Below are 27,757 nucleotides of genomic sequence, written 5' to 3'. Positions count from 1 at the left end.
GGTCTTTAAAAACTTGAAGCCTGATGGAAAGAACAACTCCTCTGCCAACCCAGCAAACACTAATCTCTGCAGACTGCGGGCTGAGGCTCCGCCCCTTACCCTAGGCTCCGCCTCCCCATCTGCAGTCCCGGTTCGAGCCAGGCGGCGACGCCCATGAGGCCGCATGCGCAATATGAGCGCGAAGTCTCCTTTGCCCTTCTCCCAATGGCGGGCTGCGGTTCCCTTCCCGGCAGCCTCCCTAGGGCAGAGAGCGCGTCATTTCCGGTGGGGAAGGCCCGCGGCCGCCGCCGCCATTTCGGGCGCTGCTGCGAGGGTGAGACCCGAGCCGGTCCGCTGGGCGGCGGGCGCCGGGGCTGGAGTGTCGCGCGTGGCCGCGGCGGCCCAGCGTGTTGGCGCGGAGGTGGCCATGGCGGGCAATTTCGACTCTGAGGAGCGGAGTAGCTGGTACTGGGGGCGATTGAGCCGGCAGGAGGCAGTGGCACTGCTGCAGGGCCAGCGGCACGGGGTGTTCCTGGTGCGGGACTCGAGCACCAGCCCCGGGGACTATGTGCTCAGCGTCTCCGAGAACTCGCGTGTCTCACACTACATCATCAATAGCAGCGGCCCGCGCCCACCCGTGCCACCATCGCCCGCACAGCCTCCGCCCGGTGAGGGACGGAGGGAATGGGAGGCCCCGGGCGGGGGTTAGGGCCGCGGAACTCCCAGCCTGGCCGGCTGCTCCTGTCGCGCTGACCCCCACGAGGGACATGGGAAAAGGGCTGAAGTGGTCCTGTCAGGGGGCAGCTTGCTGTCCAGGCGTGTTCCCACCGTCGAGCGATGGTGTGTGGGGGAGGAGGAGCCGCTGACCCAGGCCTCTGGGTGTGCCTTGGGAGGGACAGCCCAGGGGAAGGGGAACTGCTTGGGCCCCAGGGTGGGGCTGGCGCCCGGGCCAAGCACAAGGGCAGGGCCGGGCAATGTGGGGACAAAGAACTGAGGGGGATGTTGGCACTGCGGGGGCATCACTTGGCAGCAGTGCCCAGAATGAATCCGATAATCCTACAAGTGGCTTTTAGGCTTGAAACATTTCCTGCAGTGTTGGAGAACTGGGTTTGGCCATACTCCTCTGGTGGCCTTTGATAGGAAGTCACCACATACTGGCTGGGAGGGATGGAGACACCCTCAGGAAACCGGTCAGCTTTTTCCTTTCTTGGGCATTTTTCCAAAATGCTTTTGCCGTTCTTTTCCCCTGTGGAGGACGAAGGTGGTGAGCTAAGTGCCTTGGTGATAGAAGAAAACCTTGTATGACCAGCCCAGAATAAGTTGATGTCTGCCAGTATCCAGGATATCTTACTGTCTGAAAGACTGTCCACCACAATTGGGGATTCTAGTTTTCAGAGTGTTTAGTGGAAGAAAGAGCCACTGTCTCCCACCCCCAAAATATCTCAGAAATTATCTAAGGGAACAATTCCTTCCCTGGAAGTAAATGGAACTTAATTTTCCTTGAGCTTAACATTGTCTTGTACTTCTTGACCTCTTTTTGTTGAGTAAGTTGGGGTTGTGGCCCTTCTTCCTGGGTACCAGAAACAAACCCACCTGGAGCAGATCCTCCAGGAATTTAAGTCATCCCATTTTGTCTTTCTTGTTAAAGATCATTGAGATGTGACTGTCTTACCCATGTAATTGGAATTGTTTGGGGGAATATTAAGGAAATATATGCACTTAGTACTTGAGATGTGTGAGACACACAATAATTCTGAGGTTACCATTGTCTGTTAACAGCACCAAGAGTCATTAGTGCCTTCTCACTGTTTCCAAATAGAAGTAGTTTCTTCCTAACCAGCTGAGACTAGATCCAGGCCAGTCTCATGTGAATTAGGAGGTGTCTGTGCCTGTCTTTGCAGACTTGCCCTTTGAGGATAGTCCTAATTTAGATTTACACCCTCTGTCCAGAAATAGGGAGATGGGCAGTCTCTGTTGTTAATTATACTATTGAGTGTGGTGTCTTTAAGTTCACTGATTATCAAAATCTTTATCAGTCTGGTCAGTTTAATACCATTATAATGGTTATAACATGAGCTAGGCATATTGATGCAACATATATTGCCCTAAACCAGATAACTTCTATTTTGATGCCATATGCAAAGTATCTAGGATTTTGAATTAATTATAATAACATGATGGTAAACTATCATTGAAATTAATTTCTCAACAGTTTATTTATGTATGTGTATTTTGGTTGCAGAATTTGGAAATGGCAGCAGACAGGTTTGTTAACATTTCTCTATACCTCTGCATTGTGATTTTATATCTCATCATTTACCTTGTTATTGAGCTCCACCTTTTCAAAATATATAAGAATTCAGATCCTTAGCCTAGGAGAGAAGGTAAAGATTGCCAAAGTTTGTGAATGAGGTGTGGAAAGCTCATGGATAGTGTGTACCCTATTTTCCACATGCTTTGTGTCCCATATTTTTGTGTAGGGCAGTTGGTTCAATTGTTGTCTTTATAATGATTACTTAATCTCTCCTCTCCATTAAAGCTTTTTCTTTTGAAGCCATGCAGAGAACTTTCTTGAATTTTTGAGACGCGTATACATTATTAATAGCTAACATTTATTGACTGGTTATTCTATACCAGGTACTTTGCTGAGTACCTTTATTTGCCTCATCTCATTTATTCTCTAACCATCTAGTGAGTGAAGTACTGTGATCTCCATTCATTAAAATATTTTAATTTTGCAGATAAGGAAACATTCAGTAATTTGTCTAAGGTTGCAAGGCTTGTAAGTGACAGAATTTGAACTCAGGCATTCTGTCCCTTTTCTGTGTAACCTTTCTTGGATCCCAGTAGTGCACATAGAGGACTGTCCTCAAAACTTACTTTGCCAAGCGGGTCCCAGGTTCTTTTTAAAGACCAGAAGGAAAAGATGACAAGAAAACTGGCTTTAGCACCTGGATAGTACACATTTGCTATCTAAGTCAATGATAAAGAGGCTTTAAAAACCTACTTGGCACATTGAATATGGGAGGTGCGCTTTGTGCTTAAAATTAGTGTATTTGTTAAAAAATCTATTTATTTATTTTGTAATTGTAGTTTGTTTATTTTTATGTGGTTCCCGGGACTGAATCCAGTGTCTCATGCATGCTAGGCAAGTGCATTGAGCCACAACCCCAGTCCTACATGGTGTATTTTTTTGTACATAACCTTAGGTAAAATTTGTGTGGAGGTTTAGGTTTTGTTTTTTGCGGTGCTGGGGATCAAACCCATGCATGCTAGGCAAGCGCTGTATGACTGAGTTATAACCCCATCCCTAGTATAGTTTTTAGAGGCATAGGGATAGAATAGGCTAATGATTCTCAACCTTTGCAGTAAACCTATGTTAACTTATCTTAGATCTTTAGCTCCCATAGTCCTCTGCTGCCATAGCCTAGGAGCACCCTGGCTGTGCTCCAAGGCTATATGGAAGGGTTTGATCAAGTCTACTGGTCATATTCTTTCAGGGTGAGTTTCAAGATGAACCTCTTGAGAAGACTTGCAACAATTGATCCACTAATTTCTTCCTCTTGGAACAATGAGGAACTACTGGACCTTGACCAGTAGAGTCCACAAAACTGAATGAGTGTGAGTTGTACATTGTCACTACTTGGAGTTATAAGCCTTATTTCTGGAGTCTGGGTTTGAATCTTTTTAATCTGCCTCTTATTCCTTGTGTAACTTGGGGCAAGTTATTTAACTTTTTTTCTGCTTTAGTTTTCCTCATGTGTGAAAGAGGGAAAATAGTAACACTGACCTCATGGTCAATTAAATGAACTTAAGTGTATTAAATATTTAGGAATCTGTCTTGCATATTGAATAAATATTCAACAAGATATATATACATACACACACATAGGCTAATACTATGAATATAAATGAGGTGGAATGGGGTAGTTACAGCACAATGGAAAACCATTCTCAGCTTTAAGAGGTTCGTGGCTTGCATAGTGTATGTTGGTAGGCACTGGTGAAACAGCATGCATTAGGGTATAGGGCTGGGATAGGAGGGATGGGGCATATGCAATAGTGTGAAAGGATCTTGGGTCCAGTACATGTTAACAGCTCAACCAAAGCCTCTTACCTATTACTCTAGTGAGTGAGGATAGTGTAAAAGCTTGCCTTATTTTGTAGTGATTCCTCATCAAGGTAGTGCTGGATCAAGCCACTTCTCTGGAGATTGGGACGACTGATTATCCACTGCGCCTTTTGAACCTTCAGCTGTGTGTTTTATGTCATCTTTTCAGTTCACAAACCTGGTTTTCTTGTCTTCAGTGTCAGACTATTCCTCCATCCAGTGCTGCTGGAGAAGTTCTTCAGTGGGTTACTTAGAAATTGTATGACAAAAGGAAATGTGTATTCCTTCATATCTTTACTGTGTATATGTGAATTATAACATGACAAGGTCCTGTTTTTTGGTTTTATTTTATTTATTTATTTTTTCCATTTTGTTTTGTTTGTTACTAGGGATTGAACCCAGAAACCCAGAGAGGCAACTCCACCACTGAGTTACACTGAGCCTTTTATTCTTTTTTTTTTTTTAACATTTAGTTTTTTCGGTGGACACAACATCTTTATTTTATTTGTATGTGGTGCTGAGGATTGAACCCAGGGCCCCGCGCACGCCAGGCGAGCGCGTTACCACTTGAACCACATCCCAGCCTATGAGCCTTTTATTCTCTTGGAGACAGGGTCTCACTAAATTGCTAAGGCTGGCCTTGAACTTGCAGTCCTCCTGCTTCAGCCTCTAGAGTTGCTGGGATTAGAGGCCTGTGCCACTGTGCCTGGTTGTATCAGCCACGGCCACTTCTAGAAACTTATTAGAAATGTCATTGGCCCCATTTAGCAGAAAGAGGGGCGAGGTACAGAGAGTTTAATATAAATTCATATAAATGAGAGTCAGAGTCCATCTTGTCTACAATGTTTTTAGAAAAGTTTTTCTTGCCTCAGAGACTATACTCCAGAGTGTGTCTTTAGGCTCCCTTCTCAGATGGAAGTTGTTGGCCTTTTAGACCTTTGTATTGGTGTGGATATTTATTTTAGCAACCTCTTTAAATTCCACAGGCAGAGAAGGAAGAGAAGGACTGGAAAAGAAGGGAAGGGGAAGGATAAAAGAAAGTGCTGTGAGGTCCAGGAGAGGCTGATGATGGGGCAATTGCGGTGGTACCTTGCCAGATGTAACCTGGCTAAAGAGCCCTATGTTGTTCTTCTTTATGGAGTGTCATTGTAAAAAACATAGCCCAAGGGCCAAAATGCTTACAAGTAATGGATTGAGAAGGTACAGAGAACCCAAAAGAATATCTAACCATTTGTATTGATTTTAATTTCCAAATGTGTTAATTCATAATGGCATATTCAGAATCCATCCCAGATTTGATGTAGAGTAAGTCATTGAGGTTTTCTAAGTCCCAGATATCTATGAGAATTCTTGCGTTGGCTCTGTCCTTTAGACTGGTTGACAGTATCTCCTTCCTGCCCTCTTATTTCCTGCCTTTGACTATTTGTGGTTAGAAGGAGACAAGGAGGGAAAAGGAGCTGGAGCACATAGCTGAGGTAAGGTTTATGCTTATCTAGGACTCATGTATATTCTTTCCTCTGTCCTTCCCTTCTGGAGTTTGGATCAGTGAAGCTTGATTGTCTTATTTATCCTAACTGCCCAACAATACCCTAAACCAGGTATTCCTTTGTGAAATTACAGTGTTAGTAGCATATAAGAATAATTTATAGGTAAACTATATAAAGGCTTCTCTTGTTGTTTTGTTTATTGTATTTCTGTGAGTGTTTGGGATTGCTAAGCCAAAAAGTCAAGCAAGCTAAGTTCATACTATGATACTAGAATAAGAAATGAATTAAATCTCCTTCATACCTTTGTGCCAGATGACCTGCAGTTTTTCTTCCACTGATCTTGCAAAGGGTGTTGGCTTAGTAGTCTTGTTTTTTTAGCCCCCTCTTCTCATCCCTGACCCTAAACCCCATTTTACTTGACCTGGTGTTAATAGAGGAACTATTAACAATGGATGATGGTAGGGAGTGGTTACCTTTCTTCTTGGAGTGAAAAGAGTGCTTTTGAAATGTTTAAGGATGGTCAGAGTTGCTCTCCACTGTGATTTTGTATCTCAAGGCATAGTTTGTTACTACTTTTCATTTTTTTTTAATATTTTTTTTTTTTAGTTGTTTGTAGACCTTTATTTCATTCATTTACTTATATGCAGTGCTGAGAATTGAACTCAGTGCCTCATACATGCAGGGCAAGTGCTCTACCACTGAGCCACAACTCCAGCCTTACTTTTCATTTTTTATAGGAATACATCTGTTGAAATAAGAGTTGGAGTGGAGGGATCTCTTCCTAAGACATGCTCTGTGCTCACCAGCACACTGAACTTACCTTTGTGTCTCTATGCTGTGAGCTTCTCAAAACTGGTAATAGATTTTTATTTAGTGTCTTTTACTTCATTATGTTCATTAAGAATGATATGTAGCCAGGCTGGTGGCATATAGTTATAGTCCCAGCAGGTCAGGAGGCTGAGGCAGGAGGATCGTGAGTTCAGAGGTGCTAAGCAACTCAGTGAGACTCTGTCTCTAAATAAAATACAAAATAGGGCTGGGGATGTGGCTCAGTGGTCCCTGGTACTTTAAAAAAAAAAAAAAAAAAAAAAAGATACGTAGTTGGGTGCAATGGTTCCTCCCTTGCCACTTGGGAACCGGAGACAGGAGGATTGCAAGTTGGAAGCCAGCTTTGCTAATTCTAAGACCCTGTCTTAGAATTTTAAAAAAATTGTTTTAAAAAGGGCCAGGGATGGGGCTGGGGTTGTGGCTTAATAATAGAGTGCTTACCTAGAATGTATGAAGTACTGGGTTAGATCCTTAGCACCACATAAGAAAAGTAAATAAACAACAAAATGAAGGTATGTGTCCATCTACAACTTAAAAAAAAAAAAAGATTCTTTTAAAAAAGGAGGGGGGCTGAGTGATATAGCTCAGTGATGAAACACCCCAGGGTTTAAACCCCAGTACAATAAATAATAGTGATAATATGTAATGCCAGTTAAGTTGGTGTGTGCTTGTAGCTCCAATATTGGGGAGGCTGAAGTGGAAGGATTGCTTGAATCCAGGAATTCAAGACCAGCCTTGATGACACAATAAGAATCCTCAAAGAAGAAAAAGTTAAACGAAACACTTAAGTGAACACTTAATTTCTGCCAGCCACTGTTCCAAAAGAGCATCTAGTAAAAACCATTTTGACCTGTAGTTGAGTAAACTTTAGTAAGGAAGCTTTTCTCCCCAAATGTGTGATCAGGACCAATTTCTGAGCCATAGATGCCCTACTGGGTGTGAGGTAGACAGACTCCTTACCACTCTGCCCTGGAGCTTTCTTTGATACTAGGGATCAAACCTAAGGGTGCATTACCACTAGCCACATCCCCAGTTCTTTTTTAATTTTTATATTCTTATTTTTTGGTACCAGGGATTGAACCCAGGGTGCTTTACCACTGAACCCCATCCCCAACTCTCTTTATTTTGAGTCAGGGCTGTATAAGTTGCTTAGAGCTTTGCTCAGTTGCTGAGACTGGCGTTGAACTTGCAGTCTTCCTGCCTCAACCTCCTGAATCTCCAGGATTTCAGTCATGTGCCACCATGCATGGCCTTTTAAAAATTTTTTATTTGGAAACATGGTCTTGCTAAGTTCCTGAGGCTGGACTTGAATTTGCAATTCTCATGCCCTGGAGCTTTCTTGACCAGGGATTGCTGAGTAGATCTCTATGCTCACAGTGACCCTGGCCTTAACAGTTATTCTGTAGGCCTGAAAGATCATCCTGAATTAGGCTAGTGGTAATACAGAAGGTGGTCATGCATCTCTTTGCCCATCAGATTGAATAGGAACAATTCCAACTCAGTGAAGAGAATATAGCACTGCCATACTCTGTTACATTCATAACCAGAATGATCTCTCTATCCTGAACTGACAGCTATTAGGGTCACATTCTGCTGAGTTGAGTGTTTGCCATAGATGGATGTTACTTGCTTTGGGCATTTCTTTTAGTGTCTTAAATTGGAAAGACAGCCAGCAATCCTGCATTTGGTCTATTAACCAGTTTCAGCTTGTAGCCATGAAGTTTACAGATAGCCTGTGTTTGCAATATAAAAAACATGCAACTTTAAATCATGTCTTGGTCTTTCAACTTTTATGATGTTAAGGAGAAGGCTCATTCAGCTTGGCTTTTAGCTGGGTAGGACAGTGCCATTTTGTTTATACTAATGGAGAGTTATTAGGATTGGAGATCAGCCACTATCCTACCATAAAGGACTTGAACAAATAACTTTGAGAGTACTTATTTCAACGAAGTACAAAGGGTCAGTAAATATGAAAAACATCAAATGGCCAAAAGTGATATATTTTTTTAAAATAACAATTCTCCTTATTAAATTGATGATGGTTTTTAAAATACTGTTTTGAGTTGGTTATAGTGGCATACACCTTTAATCCCAGTTACTTGGGAAGCTGTGGCAGGAGGATTATAAATTCAAACCCACATGTTAATCAGCTTTCTGTTCTGTGACAAAATACCTGAGAAAAATCAATATAATTGAAGAAAGTTATTTTGGCTCATGGTTTCAGTCCATGGTCACTTGGCTGCATTGCTTTGGACCTAAGGCAAAGCAGAACATCATGGTAGAGGAAGGCTGTTTACCTCCTGGCAGCCGAAAAAGAGGAAAGGGTTAAGGACAAGACAATCCCCAAGGGCACACCCCCAGGATTTATAGCCTTACAGTAGGTCCCACCTCCTACAATTTACAACCCATCCCAGTAGTCCAATCAGCTATGAAGCCATCAGTGGGGATTAGAGCCATGAATCCATTGATGGGGTTAGAAGAACCCTTGTGATCCAATTATTTCCCAAAAGTCGCACCTCAGAACATTGCTGCATTGGGGATCAGGTCTTCCAACAAATGAACCTTTGGGGTACATGCATTCCAAATCCAAATTATTAACTACCAACCTAGGTGATAGGTGAATTCCTGTCTCAAAATTTAAAAGGGGAGGGGGGCTGGGGATATTGCTTAATGGTAGAATGCTTGTCTAGCATGTGAGGTGCCCTGGATTCAATCTCCAGTACCTCAAAAAAGTAAAATACTGTTTTGACAAGAATATTGGGTGGTGGGGGGCGGGAGTGTAAACTTGCATAAACTTTTTGGAAGGCTTGTCCTTTGATCCAAGATTGCATTCTAGGAATTTATCCTAAAGAAATAAAAAAGTTCGTTAATAGATAAGAACAAAAACACTCATAACAGCATTGTTTATCTTAGTGAAAATTTAGGAATACTTTATGGCCATTAACAATCATGTTCTTATAGCTGAGCATGTTGGTGCAATCCTGTAATGTCAGCAATTTGGGAAACTGAAGCAGAAGGATCACAGGTTCAAGGTCAGTCTGACAATTTAGCAAGACTGTCTCAAATTTAAAAACAAGGAGTGGGGTTGTAGTTGGATGGTAGGGCACCCCAGGGTTTATTCCCCAGAATTCCCCTTTTTCTCCCACACATTATGTTCTTAGCTGGTGTAGGGGCATTTGCCTGTAATCTCCAGCCACTCAAGAGGCTGAGGCAAAAGGATCACAAATTCAAGGCCAGTCTCAGCAATTTCGCAAGACCCTCAGCAACAAATAAAACAGAAAATGGGCTGGGAATGTAGCTCAGTGGAAAGCGCTTCTGGGTTCAATCCCCAGTATTAAAAAGTAGATAAAATCATGTTTTGAGCCAGGTATGATGGTACATGCCTATAATCCCAGTGACTTTGGGAGGCAGAGGTAGAAGGATCATGTGTTTGAGGTCAGCCTGGAAAATTTCATGTGGCCCTGCCTCAAAAAGTAAAAAGGGCTGTGGATGTAGTTTGGTTGTAGAGTGCCCCTGGGTTCAATTCACAGTGTCATTTTTTTAAAAAAAGTATTTTTCTTGGAGGGAAAGCTCATTGTTAGAGCTCTTATCTAGCATGTGCAAGGCCCTGGGTTTGGTCCTCAGCACCATAAAAATAACAGTCATGTTCTTGGAGCCATATAGCTCATGGTGCGTATCTTAGCATTAAAGCTCATGCATAGCATGCCCAAGGCCCTGGGCTTTAATCTCAGTACATACCCAGTCATGTTCTTGAAGTATAATAGGAAAAAAAGGCAAGGTATAAAATTACATATAATAACTCAATTAAAAATACTTTCAAATATGTATGTGCTTTATATATACTCAAAAATCTGGTGGGTTATAACCTAAAATGCTCAGTGGTCCTGTGGCAGGATTAAGAGTTAGTTAAAAAAAAAAAAAAAAGGGCTGGGGATGTGGCTCAAGCGGTAGCGCGCTCACCTGGCATGCGGCCCGGGTTCGATCCTCAGCACCACATACAGACAAAGATGTTGTGTCCGCCAAATACTAAAGAATAAATATTAAAAAATTCTCTCTCTCTCTCCCTCTTTCTCACTCTCTCTCACTTTCTTTAAAAAAAAAAGAAAAAAAAATTTCTCCTCTACCCCTGCCACAAAGCTCAGATTTCTGGGCTGGCGTTGTAGCTCAGTGGCAGAGCGCTTGCCTAGTACATGTAAGGCACTGGGTTCTATTCTGAGCACCACATAAAAATAAAGGTGGGCTGGGGATGTGGTTTAAGCAGTAGTGTGCCCGCCTGGCATGTGTGCGGCCCAAGTTCAATCCTCAGCACCACATACAAACAAAGATGTTGTGTCCGCCGAAAACTAAAAAATGAATATTAAAATTCTCTCTCTCTTAAAAATAAATAAATAAATAAATGTACAGGTCTGTCTGCTAGTAAAAAACAACTAATTAATTAAAATTTTAAAAAAAAGCTAAGATTTCTACAGACCTATTTATTTATCAAGAAACCAAAAGGTAAAAAAATATTCAGTGAAGATAATTTGTTATTTTGAGTGCTTAGCAGAGTGTGTACCACATCCAGTAAGAAAGAGTTTGTAAAAGAAGTGGGTGGGACACCTGTAATCATAGCTAATTGGGAGGACAAGGCAGGAGGATCCAAGTTGGAGGCCAGCCTTGGCAATTTAGGGAGGCCTTATAAAGCAGAAAAAGGATTGGGGATGTAACTCAGTGGTAAAACAGTCCTGTGTTCAGTCCCGAGTACCAGAAAAATATAAAAGCATAGGAAACTCTTGTTTGGAGTGATATGTCTTCATTTATTATACTTGAATTTTAGAATCTCAGAATAGAAGCATTCCTCATATGTCCTTTGTTTGGATCCTCAGTATGTTCCTAGAGGTTGAATATTTTAATGCTTATTTTCCCAATCATCCTTGTTTATCTTCATGACCTGTTTGCTTCACAGGGAGCAATGTGGTTTCCATGTTTTATTTAAATGAAGATCTTAGGAGTTGATTTTTAAGCAGCCAACTTAGTTTTTTAGCTTTTTGGTTCTTTTCCTAATTAATTTTGTTTTAGCTTTCAGAGATGAAATTGTGGTCAGCATTCTAAGATTTTTCTTTTTTTTTTTTTTTTGGAATTAAGCATTCTAGATGTGAAAAGAATAAATAAATGTATGAGCTCAATGTAGATTACAAACTGTCCCTACTTCTTTCTGAAAAGGAGAGCCTGCTATATTTTCTTAATTTGAATAGAAGATTGCAACAAGCTGGGCATGGTTACCCCACCTTGGGAGGCTGAGGCAGGAGGATCTCAAGTTCAAGGCCAGCCTCAGCAACTTAGGTCCTGAGCAATTTAAAGAGACCCTATCTCAAAGAATAAAAAGGTTTAGGGATGTAGCTTAGTGATAAAGTGCTCCTGGGACAGAAGAAGGGAAAAGGATTGCAGCAAAATTTAGAACCTTTACTGGGGTAGCAACAGAATATATTGAGAGAATGAACAAAAATATTCCACATTGACTGTCTGATCTAGTATGAGAGCAAACCCAACTGGCCTGGTCTGTCCTGGCATCCTATGAGGCCAGTGGTGCTGGACATCTTATTTTCACAGGATATTTCATCTTCAGTGTATGATGTTGGTTTTTTTAGTGAGGAGAAGAGATTATTTTTTTATAAAGACAGTTTTTCTGCTGATTAAATGTTGACTAAAGTGTGTGTGAGAAATGCTTAAAATCTTCATTTCATCTTCAATATAGTACATCTTTAAATAACACTCTGCTCTGTTTTTTCCAGGGGTGAGCCCCTCCAGACTCCGAATAGGAGATCAAGAGTTTGATTCATTGCCTGCTTTACTGGAATTCTACAAAATTCACTATTTGGACACTACAACATTGATAGAACCAGTTTCCAGATCCAGGCAGGGTAGTGGAGTGATTCTCAGGCAGGAGGAGGCAGAATATGTGCGAGCCCTCTTTGACTTTAATGGGAATGATGAAGAAGATCTTCCCTTTAAGAAAGGAGACATCTTGAGAATCCGGGATAAACCTGAAGAGCAGTGGTGGAATGCCGAGGACAGCGAAGGCAAGAGGGGGATGATTCCAGTCCCTTACGTGGAGAAGTATAGACCTGCCTCCGCCGCCTCAGTATCGGCTCTGATTGGAGGTAACCAGGAGGGTTCCCACCCACAGCCACTGGGTGGGCCGGAGCCCGGGCCCTATGCCCAACCCAGCGTCAACACTCCGCTCCCTAACCTCCAGAATGGGCCCATTTATGCCAGGGTTATCCAGAAGCGAGTCCCTAATGCCTACGACAAGACAGCCTTGGCTTTGGAGGTACATAATGTGTAAAATGTAGAAAGAAGAGATCTGCTATAGGGTCTCCCTTTTAGATCTCTTAGAGCTTTGTAGGAATGCTGAATACAAGCACCAGCATTGTGATGTTGTAGATGTTGAACCATTAAGTACTGATTTTGGCATTTAATGTTGGGTTTTCTGTTTTATATTGAAAACCTATTTTGCAAAGAGTAAACTTAAAACTGTATAACTGAATGTTTTGACTTATCTACTAAGCATATTTTGATTAACAATACTACCTGAATTCGCAGGAATTAACCTAAAATATTTTCTCTTATCTATATTCTAATCTTTCTTGCTTTCTTTTTGTCATTGTCTAAAAGGTGGGTTTACACAGATTTGAGTATAATAAGTGGTCTTTAGCATAGCATTTAAGTGTAATTTTCCCACAAAAACAAAATGTTGTTACTTTAGAGGATATGAAGTTCCTTACTATTGACTATGTTCACCAAGAATCAGGAGTGGGGCTGGGGATATAGCTCAGTAATAAAAGTGCTTTCCCAACATGCATTAGACCCTGGGTTCAACCCCCAACACTATTGAAAGAAAGCTTCAGGAGGGAACAGTAAAGTGTAGTATAGGTGGGAAGTGAGCTATACCTAAAAGTGATAATTCCAAGAAGTAGCAAATTTATCTTTGTTGTTTTAATGCATTTTATTGTCAAGAAGCCAGTTCTTAAGGGATTAATTTTTAGCCATTTACTGGTGAATAGTTATTGTTGGTAACTTATCTCCTTCTGATCAATCATGACATTGTATTTATTCCTTCTTTCTTTAGCACTGCTTTGCCTCTTACCTCCTCCTTTTCTCCTACCCCCTTTCTTCCTTTCATCCTCTCTGAGTTATACAGAGCTATAGTTGAGCATAAAAACTGCTACAGGGAGAAAAAAAATGCTACAGAAGAGGCATCCTATTCCTGTGTTTCAGAGACTACTGATACAATGATTTGAATGTAAATGGGTAGCTAACTTTCACAAGCACAGGCTGAAGTTATGCAGAGAAAAAGTAAAAGTACATTCTTATAAACTTAAGAATCCTTTTTCTTTCTTTCTTTTTTTTTTTTTTTTTAATGATGCTGGGGATTGAACTTAGGCCTCTCACATGCCAGGAGAGCACTTTACCACTGACTACATCCCCAGCCCTCCTTTTTCTTTTCTTTGGGTCATGTTCATGCAATGAGGAGTTGGAGCGCTCTCTGTTTAAGGGGGAGTATTAGTCCATAGAATGAGCTAGATTTATTTGAACTAGTACTAGTCTCTGATGGTTTGACTGAAAATGTGTGTGTTTGTTTTTTAGTATTTTTTAGTTGTAAGTGGACACAATATCTTTTATTTATTTTTATGTGGTGCTGAGGATTGAACCCAGGGCCTTACACATAGAAGGCAAGTTCTCTACCACTGAGCTACAACCCCAGTCCCTGAAAATGTGTTTTTAAAGTTTGTATGTTTTAAGAGGATGTTTGTAACTTTTGTGTTTCTGCTTTAATGAGAAAATGAAATGTATGTTGCTAAGACACACTGTTTTTTGTTTTTTCATTTTTGTCTTTTTTTTTTTTTTTTGAGATGGGGTTCTCATTGTGTTGCTCAAGTTAGCCTCAAACTCACGATCCTCCCACCTCCACCTCCTGAGTAGCTGGGATTATAGGCATGCACTACTTCTTTTTCCCAACTTAGAGTTTGGAGAATAAGAAAAAACTAGAATCCAGCCTCATGTTTTCATTTATGTTCAGATGATGATAACTTTCTAACTTGTTGCTGTGCATATGATAGATGTGACTCTTGACATTTATTTGCAGACCTTATTAGCATAGGGCTGGAGTGTCAGCTAACATCCAGAAGAGGATAGTTATCATATTAATTTTGCTTCCATTTGCATTTCCTTCCTCAAAGAGAATTATTTTTAATGATGTATACCTTGGTTGAACATGGTGGCAGTGGCATATGATCATGGTTCCTGCCTGTAATCCCAGCTATTCAAGAGGTTGAGGCAAGAGGATCACTTGAGTTACTGAATCAAGAGCATCTTGAGCAACATAGTAAGACCTCCTTCTCAAAAACAAAACAAAAAAAAACATAACAAAACAGAACAAAAAATCTCAAACAAAGAGAGTGATGTCTGCCTTCACTAAGTAGGGTCTTTTAACACTAAAAAATGGTTGAGCTAATCTCCTTACTATCAAATCAATCTTGTAAAATAAAGATTTGCATAGAAAACTAGTTTAAATTTTCTTTTTGGTTTGGATATTTGTTTTTGAGCCACATATGTTTATTGCTAAAGAGAGCCTCTTTCAAGTTAAAACAAATACCCTAACTAGTAGCTGTAAAACACTTTTTTTATGTAGTTGGGGGAAAAAAATGGTTGTTTGTTTAGCATCATAGAACTCTAGAATTGGAAAGGGCCTTAAATATCCTCATTTAAAATTGATATTAAGACTGGTTGAATGGATTATGCAAACTAATTGGTTATGGAAATGTGACAAACCTAAATCTACCTTGGCACTTTTCTACCAAACCCAGATAACAGTACTACTGCCCTCCTCCATGCAAGTTTTATGTGGCTTCATTGACAGCAAGCATGTCCTCAATTGTATTATCTATATAGGGAAGTATAGTTCTCCTTTTCCATCTGTTTTTTTTTTTTTTTTTGAGTACCATGGATTGAACCTAGGAGCACTTAACAACGGATCTACATTCCCAGCCCTTTTTATTTTAAGACAGAGTCTGGCTAAGTTAGAGGTTCTCGCTGGATTTTAAGGCTGGCCTTGAACTTGCCATCCTCTTGACTCAGCCTCCTGAGCTGCTGGGATTACAGTTGTGTGCCACTGTGCCTGGCCCCATTTCTGGTTTTCATAGAAACTAATGTCTACTCCTTATTGTGTGAGACTGGAAGATTAGGAAAGTTTGGCTTTCTGACCTTAGCATTCTCATAAGAAAATTATGCATTGACATAGATCAGTCTTTCCATATGGAACATAATTTGACCTATTATAAATCCAGATCTGTAAACCAGCTAGGTACATTTTGGTAGCATTTTATATTTTACTTATTTATTTATTTATAATGCTGGGATTGAACCCAGGACCTTGCACATGTTAGGTTAGTGCTCTACCACTGAGTTAGTGTATACACCACTGAGCTGTATCCCAGTGATAGATCTATTTAATTTTAGATTTGGTCAAGACTTTGAGATATATTAGACCCACATTTTCAGACTGCTTTTCAGTACTCTAAGAGTCCCCAGGAAAGGGTAAAGCTAAGGTTGCAAGATCTTGGGTTTCTTTCTCTTGCTTTAACCAAAGCATTTGTTTTTTTATTTTTATTTTTGTTGAATTATTTATTTTTCCAGTACTGGGGATTAAACTCGGGGCCTTGTACATGCTTGGCAAGTGCTCTACTACTGATCTACATCTCAAGGTCCCCCCCTCCCTTTTTTTTTGGTGTGTGTGTGTGGTGCTGGGGATTGAATCCAAGGCCTTGTGCATGAGGCAAGCACTCAACCAATTGAGCTATATCCCCAAGCCCCTTTAATTTTTTATTTTGAGACAGGGTCTCATATTAAGTTGCAGAGCCTGGCCTTAAATTTTCCTCCTACCTCACTCTTCTGAATCACGGGCATGTGCCACAGGGTACGTACCCCAGCTAAAGCAGCTGCTTTTTTTTTTTTTTTTTTTTTTCTCTCTCTCGTATTGGGGCTCTACCACTGAGATATCTTCCTACACCTTTGTATTTTTTATTTTGAGACAGGGTCTCATTAAGTCATCAAGGCTGACCTTGAACTTCTAATCCTTCCGGCTCAGCCTCCTGAGTAGCTGGGATTACAGGTGTGTGTCACTGTGCTCCAGCTAAAGCAGCTGTTTTTCACTGTTATATATTATATCGTATCTCTGTAAGATTTTCTTTGAAGAAAGAGTTTCTGTGCCTTTTTATGTTTTTTTATTCTGTTTCTGTGTTTTAAAAAATAAATTTTTAAAAGTGTTCAAGAATCACCTCTTCTCATTTTACAAATGTATGTTTCCTACATGGGTATATTTGTTATGACTGAAGTGTCTTACTAGAATATAAATTATTAGATATTTTCTCTTTTTCTACCCAGATTTCTCTATTAGGAATGAAGGCATTAGAGAGAAGGGATTAACTGTAGCAAATGACCAAGGGCTGTTCCTCTGCCCACTATAGATCTATGGGTTGATCAATCAATCATATTCTAGGAACATAACAGTGAATTAAACAGACATTAAATAAAATGCAGACATAAATGTGTTGGAGGAAAAATGATTAAATAACTCTAGAATAATGCAGAGGCCTTTTTCACTTTTGAGGGGGGCTACCAGGGATTGAACTCAGGGGCTCTTGACCACTGAGCCACATCCCCAGCCCTATTTTGTATCTTATTTAGAGTCTCACTGACTTACTTAGCACCTCACTTTTGCTGAGGCTGGCTTTGAACTTGCAATCCTTCTGCCTCAGCCTCCTGAGCCACTGGGATTACAGGCATGTGCCACTGCACCACCTTGTTGTCATGATGAATCTTGTAAATGTGGATGTTTATTTTATGCCTCTGTGGACTATGCAAAACAATCATACTTCGTTTAAAAGTGCCATTGTGTAACTTCTATTGCATATTCAGCCTGGCATTTTGCTTTCAATAAGTAAGATTTGAGTATACTTGGGTACTCTCAGACTTGGACTTTTTCTTCATAGTACAGATGTGAAAGGTGTAAGGTGCTTTGGATTCTTTTGAATGCATCAGTGACTATAACTTGCACATTTCTGCATGTGGAACTCTATGAAAATGAGAGTTGTTGGGCCTTTTGACCTTAACAACTTGGAAGAAAGGCCAATCTGGCATATCTGTTTGATAGAGAGAAAAAAATGAGATTGGAAGGTATGAGAATATGAGAGGCAAGTCCTTTATGTATCCAGTTTCTTTTTCTGGAACCATAGCAGTAGACCCCTGTCCTGTTCATTGAGGTAGGCATCTAGTTTCTCTTGCCCTTCTTTCATCCTCTTGGATGTCTGCTTCATTTCATATCATTGAATTTCAGTGGGAAGGAATGTTGGAAGTAACAGATCCAGTTATCAGACATTAAAGGCAGACTCTTTGGTATCATTCTCAATGATTTTTAAGCATCTCTTTAAATATCTCTACTTTTTTGGGAACTCAATATGAGCCACAACAATGTAGGCTATTGGTCCTGAACTTTTTTCATTCATACCACCCTTAGTGTTTCAGTAATATTTCATGGCTCTCTTAGGCTAAAACAAATATCTTATAGTTCCACTTATTAAGTAGGTAGGTCCAGATATCTTAAGTACTTATATCCCAATAATAGCTTTTTTTTTTTTTTTCCCTTCTCCCTTTATGGTGCTGAGAATTGAATCCAGGTTCTCAATGCTAGGCAAGCACTTTATCACTAAGCTACATCCTCAGCACCTGACTCCTCTTTTAAATTTTTTTTAAAATTTTTATTTTTTAGTTTTAGCTGGACACAATACCTTGATTTTATTTACTTATTTATTTTTTAATGTGGTGCTGAGGATCAAACCCAGGGCTTTGCACGTTGTAGGAGAGCGCTGTACCACTGAGCCACAACCCCAGCCCCCTTTTAAATTTTTACATTTAGGCATGGTCTTGTTGAGTGCCTAACCTGGCCTTGAAATTGGGATCCTCTTGCCTCAGCCTCTTAATTATTTGGGATTTTAGGCATATACCACCATGCCTGGGTTTGTTTGTTTGTTTGTTTGTTTGTTTTTGTGGTGATAGGGATTGAACCCTGGGCCTTATGCATGCGAGGCAAGCACTCTACCAACTAATCTATTTCCCCAGTGCCATGCTTTGGTTTTTTTTTTTTTGTTTGTTTGTTTTTTTAAGAGAGAGAGAGAGAGAATTTCAATATTTACTTTTAGTTTTCGGCAGACACAACATCTTTGTTTGTATGTGGTGCTGAGGATCGAACCCGGGCTACACACATGCCAGGCGAGCATGCTACCGCTTGAGCCACATCCCCAGCCCCATGTTTCGGTATTTTTAATAATAATTATGAAGCTGAGGCAGGAGATCACAAGTTTGAGGTCGGCTTCAGCAATTTAGTGAGACCCTCAGCAAGACCTTGTTGCAAAATTAAAGGACTGGGGGTATATGTAGCTCAGTGGTAGAATGCTACTGGGTTCAATCCCTAGTACCAAAAAACAAAAATTTTTTTTTAAATAAACATAAACCAGGTGCAATGGTGGTATATACCTGTAATCCAGCTATCAAATATCAAAATTAAAGCTGGGCAAATGACACACACATGTAATCCCAGTGGCTGGGGAGGCTGAGGCAGGAGGATCTTGAGTTCAAAGCCAACTTCAACAAAAGCGAGGTGCTAAGCAGCTAAGTGAGACCCTATCTCTAAATAAAATACAAATAGGGCTGGGGATGTGGTTTAGTGGTCAAGTGCCCCTGAGTTCAATCCCTGGTAACAAAGAAAAAGAGAGAAGAAGATAAAATATCAGTATTCTAAAGATAGGGTAGGCAAGGATGTAGCTTAGTAGTAGAGCACATAAATGGTAAACCCTGGGTTCAATTCCCAATACCATGGAAATAATAATAACAATAATAAATGTTTTAGTTTAGTATTAAATGACTGTAATTACTTAACTAATGAGGTGTGATATCTCTGGTCACTGTAGTTCCTCCAACCTTGGGATCATATTAAACATTGCCACCCTTGTTTCGTATTCCACATTTATTTTCAAGAGTTACTTATTTGCTTGTTTATCATAGCAACTTTCAAAACCCAGCTTTGTAAAGATACAGTGTCTTTGAAAGAAATATAGCATGGGACTGGGGTTATAGCTCAGTTACTAGAACATGGGAGGCACTGGGTTCAATCCTCAGTACCACATAAAAATAAATAAATAAAATAGAGTTATTGTATCTGTCTACAACTAAATTTTTTTTTATTAAAAAAATATAGCATGACATAATGTTGAAATTGTATACTGCCCTCGAAGAGTCGTATATTCAAGGCAATCCTTAGCAACTCAGCAAGATCTTTCTCAAAAAAGGCTGGGGTGTAGCTCAGTGGTAAAGCACCCTGAGTTAAATCCCCAGTCCAAAAAGAGGGATTGTGTACTGTCTTGTAGTTCATATGACGTCACAAATCAATTATTATTCTGTTTTCCTCAAAAAGACTTCATTGCATACCTGTGAGTTCACTGTGATGCCTTTAACACTATATAGTTTGGGAACTTCAGGTCTAATTCATTGTATTAATTTAACACCAATACAAACCATGCCCATTTCAGTCCACCTCTAAGGCAAGTGAATCATTAAAGCTGAATTGTCTCTTGTTTTTCACTGATTTGAAAGACTCTAGATGGGTATTATGTATTGCCTACTCTCCCCAGCCCTTTTTAAATTTTATTTTGGAGAAATAAATTTTGGAGAAATAAATTTTATTTGTCCAGGATGGCCTTGAACTTATCCTGTCTCAGCCTCCTCAGTAGCTGGGATTTCAAGTGTGTGCTCTTGTATCTGGCTTACCTATTCTTTAGGTCAAGAGTCTGTAGACTTTCTATAAATGCCTAGAACCATATAGTTTCTGTCACAATCCTCAGTCTGCCATGGTAGTAGAAGGCAGTCAGACAAAAACGACAGATGAGCTTGTGATAGTCCAAAAATATCAAAAAGATATTTGATATCTTTGCAAAAAGAGCAAACTGAATTGGCTCATGGGCCATAGTTGCTGACCCCTGCCTTAGATTGCTGTAGTTTCCTTAACTGTTTTCCCCGTAGCCAAATCTTGGAATATTTATTGAATGTCTTTTTTTTTTTTTTTTTTTTTTTTTGCATTTGAAAATGTTTGAAGACAAGGCTCCCTGTACTGCTTCTCTGTACTTGCTTTTCCATGGTTTTCTTTACATGCATTTTTTTTTCCCTTTTTCTTTCTTTTCTGTTTGGTAGTGCTGGGGTTCAAACACAGGGGCTCTGACTTGTTAGGCAAGTGCTCTACTATGAAGTCCCACCCCCAGCCCTGTTTGCTTCTTACTTTGAGCTCAGTAGAGTTATTCAGCAAGTCTGGATCAAAGGAATGCTGACAGTTGTTGGTATCTTTCCTGTTAGATAGTAGGAACAGAAAAGCAGCTGCAAAGGAGGTCACACAGTTTGCTGATGTCTCCTATATAAGTGGGTTCCAGAAATTAGTGCTGTTTTTTTCATTATCACTGGTACTCACAGGTGGAGATCAGCTGGATATTCTTTTTGCTCTTGAACCAGTTTTAGATTTGATTATATCTGCACCAGAATCCTGACTAACTTTGGACATTACATAGAGCTAGGGAATAAACCAGTGTTCAGTAAGTTTTCTAGGAGTGAAGAAATTAGAGTAACCAATTATTCCCCTTCATGACTCCACTAATACATGCACACTTGCTCCTGAGGATGTGTTACAGGATCAGGAGGCTGAGTACCAGCCTGGACAGTGAAACACCAATGAAACAGTTTCTCAGTGATAAGAATTATCAGCCTTTTTTCTTTACAAGGCACTACTGAGGTCTACCTCATAAAAAGGAAGATTAAATGTGTTGTTGATACATGAAGCCCTTTTGTGTTTCTTGTCCATTGGTAATATATATTAGGATTTTTCTTTCCTTTTTATAACTTGTATTTTGAAATTACTAGTGTTAGAACTACTGTTATTATAGCATTCATTCCTTTGTGTTGTAAGACTGTAACATTTCTGAGGCATATATTCAGTTTGCTTTCATTGTGTTTGAAGCAGTATGCCAAGTTTCAGACCTCACCTTTTCTGGTAAAGTCTTTGGGATTAGGCTTTAGTGAGTTGATGTATAACAGGAAGAGGAGCACAATTCTGGCTTTGTTTCTGAATTAAAGAACTTCACTTAGTGGAGCAACTTTGTGGTGGTGTGGTGGTGGGAACTGGGGATTCAAACCAGGGGGCTCTCTACCATTAAGCCACATCCCTAGCCCTGTTTTGTATTTTATTTAGAGAGAGTCTCACTGAGTTGTTTAGGGCCTCGCTAAGTTGCTGAGGATATCTTTGAACTTACAGTTCTCCTGCCTCAGCCTCCCAAGTTGCTTGGATTACAGGTGTGTGCCACTGCACCTGGCCCCCTTTTTTTTAACCTTTAAATTTTATTATTTATTTATTTATCTGTTTGTTTGTTGTTTAATTTGGTGCTGGGGATTGAACACAGAGGTGCGCTCAACTATTGATCCCCAGCCCTTTTTAATATTTTACTTAGAAACAGGGTCTCCCTGAGTTGCTAAGTGCCTCCCTAAATTGCTGAGGCTGGACTCTGAAGTACTCCTGCCTCAGCTTCCTAAGCCTATGGAATTACAGGAATGTGCCACCACACCCTGCTTTTTTTTTGTTTTGTTTTGAGACTGAGTCTCATTAAGTTTCTGAGATTGGCCTTGAACTTGAAATCCTCTTGCTTTAGCCTCCAAAGTCACTGTGATTATAGGTGTTGTTCCACTCTGGGTGGAAAAACATTCTTAGAACAACCTATTCATATTCTCCCAGGGTTGACAGCTACTGTTTCTTAACAAGGTCTTCCTTTGAAGTATTGGTATCCAGTACCACTTTGGGCAGGTTAATTAGCCTAGTTGACCAGCTACCACTTTACTTTTTTTTTTTTTTAATATTTATTTTTTAGTTCTAGATGGACACAATATCTTTATTTATTTATTTTTAATGTGGTGCTGAGAATCGAATCCAGTGCCTCAGGCATGCTAGGCGAGCGCGCTACCACTTGAGCCCCATCCCCAGACCCACTTTACTTTTTTATCCATTTAAAGTCAGAATAATTTCCATCATGGCATAGGTTTTCTTTCACTTCTTATGTTTGGATCTTTTTGCCAAGAACTTCATCAACTATTAAAAAAAAAGAAAAGGTGTAGACCAGCCTAGCCTGCACTTCAATGCATCCTTTCTTTCTTAGAGCTCGATGAACTGTCACTTGAATGTTTTTTTTTTTTTTTTTTTTTTAAAGAGAGGGAGAGGGAGGGAGGGAGAGAGAGAGAGAATTTTAATATTTATATTTTAGTTTTCGGCGGACACAACATCTTTGTATGTGGTGCTGAGGATCTAACCCGAGCTGCACACATGCCCGGCGGGCGCACTACCGTACCACTTGAGCCACATCCCTAGCCCCTGTCACTTGAATGTTTAAGGATAAAGACAATGTAACATTGAGAGAAGGCAGGAGTTTTGCATCTGAATTTTGTTATGGAGTAGAATGGTTGACTTAAAGCTATATCCTAAAGAACTGTCTTCTCAATACTTAGAAAAGCTGAATAAAATATTAATAAACATCCCTAGTCCTTTTTAAATTTTTGTTTTGAGACAGAATCTCACTAAGTTGCCCATGCTGGCCTTGAACTTGTGACTCAGCCCTGTGTTGCTGAGATCATAAATGTGTGCCACTGCAGCCGACTATAAGTCTCCTTCTTAAGATCAGGGACTTATGTTAGTCTTAGTACAGCTACCAGAATATCACTTTATATTTGAGTGTTATAAATACTAAAAATTGGGGAAAGAAGTACTCATTTGATATAATGGACCTTACCACCAAGTAACTAGAAACATCCAGGCTTTAACTTGAGTAATGTGTATAATGTATAATATGTGCATGTGTGTGAAGGGTAGAAAGTCAAGGGTAGCTGACAGGTCATAAACAAGACAAAGTCACTAAAATAGTTTGATATTAGGAGATAGTGCAAAGCCTAGCATCTTATAACATTGAAAAATGTTTTTGTTATTTGGGCAAGGAACGAACCTAGGGCCTTCTGCATGCAAAGCCATTGCTGTATCATTGAACCATACCTCTAGCCCTGCCAGATTTTTAAAAAGAAGGGAATAAGTGAAATAAATTGAGAACCAGACTTAAGGTTAAAGGAACACATCTTTTAGATTATTTTCACTAACAAAACTTCACTTTGTCATGGTCCCCAAAGACAGTGTGAAAATCTTTTATTGTCATAGTTATGACAATTACCTTACTTGGGTATCAGGAGGTTAAGCTAAAAAATTGTTAGGATGACAGAATACTGGTACTAGCAGCCTTTAGGGCTTGGTGGGTACATTTAGCCAAGCTTGTGGCACTTGCCTTTAATCCCAGTGGCTCGGGAGGTTGAAGCAGGAGGATTGAAAGTTAAAAGCCAGCTTCAGCAACTTAGCAGAACATAAAAAGGGCTGGAATGTAGCTCAGTGGTACAGTGCTTTTCTAGCATGTGCAAAGCCCTGGGTTTATTCCCTAATACTATCAAATACTCTTCCCTGCTGCCCTCCCCCCCCCATAAAACCCTCCACTGTTCTATTGTTCTATATAATTAAATCAGTAATAGTTCTTAATTTCATAAAAACAAATGAATAGTAATAATTAGAAACCACTTGTGTGCTCAGAACTTAAGTGTTAATAATTAAGGGATGGTCATGGTCTGTAGTTCAAGAATTTTATCTCACCATTATTCAATATTTTATTATAGGGTGAATCTATTCATCAGACTTACTTTGTCTTAAGTTTCATGGTAGGCTAGAGGTATATGTCATATTATTAAAATTTTATCTTTAATGTTATCAGAGTCTTTTTAAATTGGGGTTGGGGGTTTAGCTCAGTGTTTTATCACTTGCCTAGCATGTTAGAGGCTTTGTTTGATCCCCAGCACTATTAAAAAAAAAGGAGAAGAAGAAAGAGACTTTGTTTTTGTTTTTTGGTCCCCTCGTTGGGTAATGAACAGTGCCAAGTGGCATTGAGGGATCAAAAAAAAAAAAAAAAAATGTTAGCAGATGAGGAAGAAGGTGGGGATGAGCAGGGAGCTGACAGGACTTGGAATTTGGGCCTGTGCCTGCCCTAGTGGCTTGCCTTGGTGGGAAGGTCATGGAATACTTCATTTTCTGGGGTCAAATGAAGTGAACTTGCCATGATTGCTTTACGCTGTGCAAGCAATACTAGGCCAGGATGTGTGTGAGGATGCTGGGAGATTGTGCTACTATGTGCCATGGAGAATCAGGGCTTCTTTCCTAGGCCAGGGCCTGGGGCAGGGAGGAAGCTGAGAGTAGTGAGTATAAAGAAAAAGAATATTACCTTAAGCTGACATTGCTTATTCAGACACTGAGATTTCCCAAAAGTATAATTTTCTAGTATCTTTTTCTACTTTGCTATGTTCTCTTTCTGAACTGCTAAAATCACTTCTTCCTTCTATCTGCATTAACCACAAATAATCATTCTGGTGGCTGGGGTTGGGGAGGTAGTGAACAGCTGTTTCTGTAACATCAGCCCTAGAGCAATCACGTGGGCAGGGTTTGCCTAACCAGAGAGAATGGAGTTTTTCAGCTTGCATTCTTAACTGGAAATAAAGTGCTCTCCTTATTCTCCCCTGCAGGTCGGTGAGCTGGTAAAGGTTACGAAGATTAATGTGAGTGGTCAGTGGGAAGGGGAATGTAATGGCAAACGAGGTCACTTCCCATTCACACATGTCCGTCTGCTGGATCAACAGAATCCCGATGAGGACTTCAGCTGAGTATAGCTCAACAGTTTTGCTGACAGATGGGAACAATCTTTTTTTTTTTTTTTTTTTCCAATTACCATCTATATAATTTTCTTACAGGTGTCAAAAGCAGTCTAGTTTATATAAGCATTCTGTTACCTGTGATCTTTTTTTAGATTGAACTACTCCATTCCTAGTCTTATTTACCATATCCAGGGTACGAAACTGGAGGGCTTGTGTGGTTATTTCTGAATTGGCAGTTTTAGGTGGTAGTGGCTGTGCCTGTATCAGAAGGGATAGGTGTTTTACCTCCTTTCTCTCAAGCAGTGCGGAACAACCTGTGGGATGCTGATGGACAAGGGAGGAGTGTTACACACTGGTTACCCTGACTTATCCAGTGGTTTTGTTTTCATCTGAAATCATAATATCAAATGGCAGTAGACTGTTCCCTTCCACCCCCTTGAAGTAATCATGCACCATGTGAATAGTGCCCAGTGGGATTGCTTTTTCATTTATGGAACATGACCATTGTATGACTCATTCTGACATTTAAAATCCTGAGAATTCTGAGAACACTACTAGAGGCATTTGTCTTCCTTCCCAGTCAATGCTTCATACTTTTTCTTGGGATTCTTTCAACTCTTGTTATTCTTTTCCCCAAGACCCATAAGTAGGCTGATTCTTAAGATAATGTATATTTTCATTCCAGATGAGGAGCAGGATGTGCAGAGCACTTTATTCAGTGCATAGCTTTAAGCCAGTATTGGATTCACTAAGTGGACAGCCAAACTCCCAGCTCTCTGCCTTCCCCTAAGGGGTCATACTAGATTCACACTGCTGTAGCAGCTAAAGAGATTCCTGCCTGATGGGTATCAACAGGGCCATTTCTCCTGAGTGCCAGTATCCTAGAAGGACACCCTGAATTCTCAGATTCTACTTGGAGTAGAAGGACCAATCACTTATAATATTCCATGAAAGGTTTCAGGGCCAAATTCTGCCCTCAGCGTTCTGTGCAACTTGTATAAAAGACAAGTTAGAATTATGAGTTCGGGGGTAGAGTTAGTGCTTTGAAAGATGTTTGAACCAATCATGAATTACTTATGTATTATTCATTTTACATGGCCAGAACAGTGCTTGAAGTATTGTCTTCATTTTTTTTTTCATGGCTTTTTTTTTTTTTTTTTTTTTTTTTTTTAATGTTCAGGTTTAGTTTATAAACCCTTTTAAAAATAGAATGGTTTATATGGGGTCAGGTACTCCAAAGAATAGACCTATGAGACCAAAAATAATCTAAGCTATTTTAGACTACAACATGAAACTTTTAAAGTTAGTTCCCAGTTGATAAAGGCACTTGGTGGTCTCTGGTGTGGTGTGACATAGAAACACCTTACACTTTGCTTTGGACCTCATTTTAGAAACATAATGTGTACCTTTCTAATTACTCTACATAGGTTAATATGATAAATTTTCATTCTTTGAATATATACCAAATCATGATTATTTCAGTGCACATTGCCTGGCACACAGTGTGCCAATGTTTGTGTGAGTGAATGAGGGTAATGCAGGAGCTTGTTACATGGCCCAGGGAAGCCAGCTGGCACGGGAGTTACATACATTACCACAGGCAAACTTACGAGTTGACGCTAATTTAATGTATTTTTACCTCACACTAAGGTAATGCTTGATGAAGATATTAATAATCAACTTTTAAAATATTAGCACAGTGCTGTGCACATAGTGGGTGCTCAATAATGTTGAATGAACAAATTTGCATACTCGATATAATTCCATCTAACTACTTTTGTTAAATTTTCAGTTATCGTTCATACTGTAAAATCCAAAAGCACATTAAATCTTGTTTTCCTGGAAGTATGGCATCTAAAATATTTGTAGAAGAACCTTGTTACAACTGATTTGAATGTTTATATTTTCCTTTGCCTTTGATATTGGCTTGTAATGTCTCTTTTCATCATGTAATATTAGTGGAATATGCAACTCTACCCAAATCATAAGAATTTCTCAATGATAAGTTGTCTGGAGCCATTACATAAAGTGTTGGGTTGGATTTGGCTAGGTGTGGCAGTTATTGGATATCAAGAACTCAAAGGACTTCTTATAGATAAATTCCAAAAAACATGCTAGAATCCCCATTCAAGTGCATATTCATTGTCACAAAATAAACTGAAATTGGCTGCTATATTTTATATAATTGTTTCTGCAAAAGCCCATTTTTTGGATACTAATGTTTGACATGGTTAATTCTTATTAATTTGTTGGACTTCTTTATTGTTAATAATGCAAATAGGTAATTTTTAATTTTCCACAAGTAACATCACTATTAATGGTTTGAAATGGGTGATAAGCAAACCAATTTGAAATAAAATACGAACATTTGCCATTGTATTATAACACTATACACTTTCTTGACAGTTAAATTTTAAAAAATGTTTTTTTGTAGCATGTATTGTATATGTTTATAGTATATGTAGTAAATAAAAATATGGCCAAATGTTTGGCTTGGTGA

At 39.7% G+C, this 27,757-nt stretch overlaps 1 protein-coding gene across 2 annotated transcripts; it reads left to right on the top strand.

Annotated features, from left to right (window-relative positions):
* Positions 1-272: 272 nt before the first annotated feature.
* On the top strand, positions 273-27,757 carry Crk (CRK proto-oncogene, adaptor protein). 2 transcript variants are annotated; one of them, XM_076870671.1, is made up of 3 exons: positions 273-647; positions 12,177-12,715; positions 25,129-27,757. In XM_076870671.1, the coding sequence occupies exons 1-3, from the start codon at positions 407-409 to the stop codon at positions 25,264-25,266; spliced, it is 918 nt and encodes a 305-aa protein (XP_076726786.1). In that variant the 5' UTR covers positions 273-406; the 3' UTR covers positions 25,267-27,757. The 2 variants fall into 2 exon arrangements, with proteins under 2 accessions (XP_076726786.1, XP_076726787.1); XM_076870672.1 differs by having other exon boundaries at positions 12,177-12,545; positions 25,129-25,221.

Source organism: Callospermophilus lateralis, chromosome 11, assembly GCF_048772815.1.
Source record: "Callospermophilus lateralis isolate mCalLat2 chromosome 11, mCalLat2.hap1, whole genome shotgun sequence".
In the NCBI taxonomy this organism is placed as follows: Eukaryota; Metazoa; Chordata; class Mammalia; order Rodentia; family Sciuridae; genus Callospermophilus; species Callospermophilus lateralis.
This window is presented reverse-complemented; position numbering and strand designations above follow the sequence as displayed.

Coding starts and splice junctions, on each gene's coding strand:
- Crk (XM_076870671.1), top strand. CDS start 407: ATGGCGGGCAATTTCGACTCTGAGGAGCGGAGTAGCTGGTACTGGGGG. Junction 648..12,176: donor GCCCGCACAGCCTCCGCCCG/GTGAGGGACGGA, acceptor TGTTTTTTCCAG/GGGTGAGCCCCTCCAGACTC. Junction 12,716..25,128: donor AGACAGCCTTGGCTTTGGAG/GTACATAATGTG, acceptor TCTCCCCTGCAG/GTCGGTGAGCTGGTAAAGGT.